The sequence below is a fragment of the Gymnodraco acuticeps genome, unplaced genomic scaffold (assembly GCF_902827175.1).
Source record: "Gymnodraco acuticeps unplaced genomic scaffold, fGymAcu1.1, whole genome shotgun sequence".
Lineage (NCBI taxonomy): Eukaryota > Metazoa > Chordata > Actinopteri > Perciformes > Bathydraconidae > Gymnodraco > Gymnodraco acuticeps.
The window spans coordinates 1,433,014-1,438,242 of record NW_022991180.1 but is presented as its reverse complement, the minus strand read 5'-3'; the positions used below and the strand labels follow the sequence as shown (position 1 = coordinate 1,438,242).

Genomic DNA, 5,229 nt, shown 5'->3' with positions numbered 1-5,229 from the left:
CAAATTGGATTTTCCCTAACTTTGACAAGCTAGCTAAACGGCTAGAACCGAAAGAAACAAACGTTGCCAGAGTAACGGCGCATTTAGAAGATGTCATCATTGGGACTCCTTGGTGAGCATTGTGGGTAATGTAGTGTCTTCATGAACACAGTCAAGGTTTGTCAGTTTTGTTCAACATTTTCAATGCTCCAATTATACAAAATATTAGTTTAAAAAAACCAAACATGATCTACAATGTTAGTCTTAGATTGTGTTAGATATCGTCTGTACAATAAAAGCACATGTTTTTCTGTTAAACTACACCATACTTTTGTTATTCCTCTAGCAAAATTGAGGGGCACAAGATAAGACACCTCAGGCTAATTGTAATGTTATCTTCCAGGGTTTAAAACAGTATTTGTTGTCAGTCAAACATGCCTTGAAATAACTCTCACATGTATTTTTAAAACCTTTTTTGTGGAAAACCTACCTACATTTTAAGAGACCTTTAATGGGAAGTTGTTGGGGTCTTTGCCCTTAATGTTGACCCACTGTCATGTTAGATTCATACATCATTTATCGTGATTTGAACAATAAATGAAAACTTTGGGAATACTCCTCTTTAATCAGAACACAATGAAAATGATCAGAAGCAGGGAAGAAGTTCTCCCTAAATCAGTTAAATAAAAAACCACAAACAAGTAGGCAGAACACTGAGAAAGTAAATCAATACATAATCATTTGACAAAATACGGTACAGTAAGGGCATCTCATTCATAGCACAGCTTTCCTTAAGCAGCGCAAATGAGACCTTGAGTAAATCAGAACAAGACATTTCTCCGTGTAGCGATGATCTTTAAAATGTTCTTAGTTCAGGAGATCGTGAACAACTTGAAATATTTTGCGTTGAATCCTTTAAATGCAGAGGAACAGAGCGGATGATGGTGAGTCTCTTATTTACGAAAAATATGTAATCAGTTGGTCTTTCATGCCTTTTTCCGTGGCTCGTCAGAATAAGGTACATTTTCGAGTAGAAGGCTCTCTCTGGGTCGAAGCACTGTGAGAGAAATGTAAAATCAGGGTCAAGATGTATGTTTTATATTTGTTGAAAAAAGACAAGATTATGGAACATAACAACATACAGAGTTTCTTATCTCCAACATGTTCCACTTGTAACACGCCTTCCCGCAGAATAGCTTCCACAGATGAGCCCATTTTCATCATCTGTAAAAAAACAGAAGAAGGGTAATGAGGGTTAACAGATGTGCTATTGTGTTTATTACTGAATGCTGTAGCCCTCACTGTGTAGACATGAAAAATAAATTAAAACATATTTTGGATTGGACTTTGAATCAGCAGATACTTAATCGGAAAATAACTTAGATTAGTATAAGAAGCTAAATGTTATTTAGATGCACAACTGCTAAAGTACAGAGTTGATATGAACATGAACACACAATGTCCCTTCATGTTGTACTTTCACTGTACCTTCTTAATGTTTTCTTCTGACGTTTCCTCTTTGTTTTTCCGGAACTCATCGTTGATCTTTAATCTTGCAGCTTTGTGGAGAGAAAGGATTTAGACGTTTGAACAATAAGTTCACCATTGTTATACACACTTCATTCTGCAGTGCTACACTTAGTTTAATGTATAAATACTGCTGCCACTTATTTATAAATCTGAATGTGTACTTCTGTAAATTGTAATATTGTAAAGCACTACTTTCTTAAATAATAATGTTCTATTTTCTTTGTCTCTATCTATGCTTTGCTGTAAAAAGTTACAATTCTGATTCTAATAATCCAAAGAAAGATAGCCACGGATATTCTTCTGCTGGGAATCAAACCAACATTAGTCTCACCTGTCAGTGCTTTGTCATCATCTTTGAATACAGCCATCCTGGTTCTGTGCAACGATTTAAACGTGCTGAGGATCTGCAAATGTAATACACAAGATATAAACCACAGACTGTATGTAAACACGAAGCTTTTACAACATCAGGACCTTGACAGTCGCACTTATGACACTATAATTCCCTGTCCTTTTGGCAATCTACTTCATAGAATATGCAAACATGTGTATTGAGAAAACAAACAAACTATATAAACTAAAATAAAACATTGTTATTATGATGTTATTTATATAAACGCATGATTATTTCGCGAACTCACCTTCAAACGTGTGCCCATCTTGACTTCTTTAGCTCACTTCCGGTTTGGAGGAAGTACCAAGGACCAATCAGTGAATACTTTGCGATGACGCGTTTCTGTAGTTTCACAAAGCCACAACCGGCGCTGACAGTTACTCTCATATGCACCAACATGGCTGATGAAATGGCTAAAGCGCGGGTTGCCAAGCCCGGTGGAGACACTATATTTGGAAAAATCATAAGAAAAGAGATTCCTGCCACCCTGCTCCATGAAGATGACTTGGTATGCATTCAGCATTTCAACTCATAAACGCTGTTTCTGTGCAGTTATCCGCACTGCGCCCTGCAGGAGACGTGAAGCTAACGTTAGCTTCATGCTAGCTGTGTAGAAACTGTACTGTATAATGTTGTGAATATTAAGACACGTGTCGTGTAGGTCGTTTTTCTCAGAATACAACCAAACCAAAATAGCAACCCTGAGTACATAAATGCTTTAAAACAGTAGAAGGGCTCCTAGCCATGGTTTATATTTGTGTCTGCATATTGAAGTCATTGCTTTAGTTGGCTTTATACCAAAGTACGGAAAGGTCCACTTGTCTGCCTGCTACTCCAGCTGATCTACAGTTTAGCCAGTGTGAGCATGCATGTGAACTTATGGTTGCAGTGAATTGAATTCTTAAAGCAGCTATTGTAGTATTTAACACACATACAACTCTCAAAAAGAGAAGCTGCCTGTGTCATATCCAATCAGAAGGTAACATCAGTCATTCAAACTGCCTGTCCAACAGGTTCACTGCTGTGTGTTTTGTTTATGCATCTGGGTCATGTTACACTTTTTTTTAAAGTTCTTTAAAAATCTCTGAACTTCTTAATAATCCAAATGTAATAAGATTTGATTTCCTTCATTTGCTAAATAGGTCAAATAAGCATTTACAATGTGGCATCTTTGAGACCACACATGCAACATCCTAACACACAAATACTGTAAGATTGTTGTACCAGAAATGGCCAATATCAACATTAAAAATGGTTACTTTGAAACACATGTTGAATTTGTTTTTGAAGATATTTCATTACCAGGATTTAATTTCTTTGCAATACCTCGTCTTGAAGTTTACCCCTCATGCAGTAACAGCACAATATCTATATATACGTACAGTTTATGGGGTGGAAGTCATAATACAAATTGAGGTAGCATCTTTTGCATTGCATCATATTAATGGTTGTACATTTGAACTGGCTAAATTCTTGTTTTAAATGTGTGTTATTTGTATTTCAGTGTATTGCCTTCCCTGATGTTTCACCTCAAGCTCCCACCCACATCCTCGTCGTCCCTAAAAAGCCAATCGTTCAGCTGTCACAAGCTGAGGATAGTGATGCTGCAGTAAGTACAATCCTATAATAGAGTTCCATACGCTTGCTGGAAATCCTTTAAAACACTTGAATTTCAAATGTGTTTTAATTTTGTTCTTGTGTTTTTAAAGCACTATAACATTGTGATAAAGAAGTGCAATGATTCGTATGTTGTAAGAAATGTTTACATAATTTACCACACTCTGAGGGGCTGGAAAAGATTACAAATGTATCTTAAAATGCTTGAAAAGTGCTTGAATTTGACTTCGAATAAGTACACTGAACATGACTGAATCCCCACTATTGTTAAGTATTTGTCCAACAACTGTGACCACTAGATGGAAACCTTCACAAGACGTAATGCTTGTCTTACAGTTACTGTGAACACTGTGTTGTAATTCAGGGGTTGTCTGCTTATACTTTATACATGTATGTCTCTAACTTTAGTGTCATACATCTTTCTCTCTCTGTCTCAGTTGTTGGGCCACTTGATGCTCGTTGCGAAGAAGTGTGCTAAAGAGGCGGGTCTGACTAAAGGCTACCGGATTGTCGTGAATGATGGTCCGGATGGAGGCCAGTCTGTCTACCACATCCACATCCACGTCCTGGGTGGACGTCCACTGGCATGGCCCCCCGGCTAACCTCCCCCCCCACACAGAACATCTTGCCATCAGTGTTGTTTGTCTGTTGTCAAACAACCAGAATAAACCATGTGAATTAAGAGTCAGACAAAACCTGGAAATGCATTCATGATAATAAAGAGCACTTCACAAAAGCAGAACCTTGTCTTTATGTTACATTTTTCAAACCTGGCTTTTTTAAAGGTCACCTATTATGCAAAATCCACTTGTTCATGTCTCTTCTACATCAACACATGTCCCCTCTGTGTAAAGAGGTTCTGAAAGTTTCAGGAAAAAAGATTCTCTCACTTTTTGTCCTGATCCATTTATATCAAAACCTGTCTGAAATGAGCTGATCAGATTTTGGCCACTTTATGATGTCATAACGTTTTTTTGGCTTGTGTAACCATTAGCCAATCACCAACCAAGGTAACACCCCCCACCTTATCACCTGAATCTCTCCTAGAGCACCATTGTGTTCTTTTAACCAAATCTCTCAGAGGGGCGTGGGGAGGGGCTCCTTATTTTCATCTAAAGTAACAGACAGAATCAGCACTTTTGAAACAGGGGGATTATGGGATGCTGCAATGATCTGTTTGGTGTTTGGAGCCAAACACTTCAGAGACAGGTTCTGAAAATATCTGAGACCTGTAATATATTGATGAAAAACAGTATAATAGGGGACCTTTAAGATATGAACACTGAAGGGATTTCAAGCACTGCTGCTCTCTTCACCTTGGTGCCTTTTACAAGCATTTAAGTGAAAGACAGAATTGTCTGCAGTAAGAGAAAGCACACCGGCTGCTGGAGGACTACACACCTCACATTACACTTTGTGATTCATTACCCTGCGCTAGAGAAAGTATCATGTAGTCAGCTTAGTTTAATAGAGTTCGATCCTCTGTTCTCGGCACAGTATTTAGCTGACGCTGGAACTTCAATATTGGGGCTTATTTTGTACTAACACATTCCTTATATTAGCAGTGTATGTTTGGCCTTTTATATAAAATGTTTTGAATGCCTAAAATAATTACAAATATTATAAAAATGCAAAAGCAAACTGCCATTTTCAGTTAAGACATGATACATGTGTTTTTTTTAATCTGTAAGAATTAGGGACATTTGGTA

The 5,229-nt window shown here is 37.5% G+C and overlaps 2 protein-coding genes across 2 annotated transcripts; one reads left to right on the top strand and one right to left on the bottom strand.

The window, feature by feature from the left end:
- Positions 1 to 584: 584 nt before the first annotated feature.
- Positions 585 to 2,200, bottom strand: lyrm7 (LYR motif containing 7). The gene is made up of 5 exons (XM_034238060.1): positions 2,151 to 2,200; positions 1,841 to 1,913; positions 1,468 to 1,538; positions 1,122 to 1,203; positions 585 to 1,036 (listed from the first exon to the last, which is right to left on the bottom strand). The coding sequence occupies exons 1-5, from the start codon at positions 2,166 to 2,168 to the stop codon at positions 966 to 968; spliced, it is 315 nt and encodes a 104-aa protein (XP_034093951.1). The 5' UTR covers positions 2,169 to 2,200; the 3' UTR covers positions 585 to 965.
- Positions 2,201 to 2,261: 61 nt separating this feature from the next.
- hint1 (histidine triad nucleotide binding protein 1) lies at positions 2,262 to 4,259 on the top strand. Its single transcript, XM_034238009.1, has 3 exons — positions 2,262 to 2,411; positions 3,408 to 3,512; positions 3,958 to 4,259. Exons 1-3 carry the CDS (start codon positions 2,301 to 2,303, stop codon positions 4,120 to 4,122), a joined length of 381 nt encoding a protein of 126 aa, XP_034093900.1. The 5' UTR covers positions 2,262 to 2,300; the 3' UTR covers positions 4,123 to 4,259.
- The last annotated feature ends 970 nt before the right edge of the window (positions 4,260 to 5,229 follow it).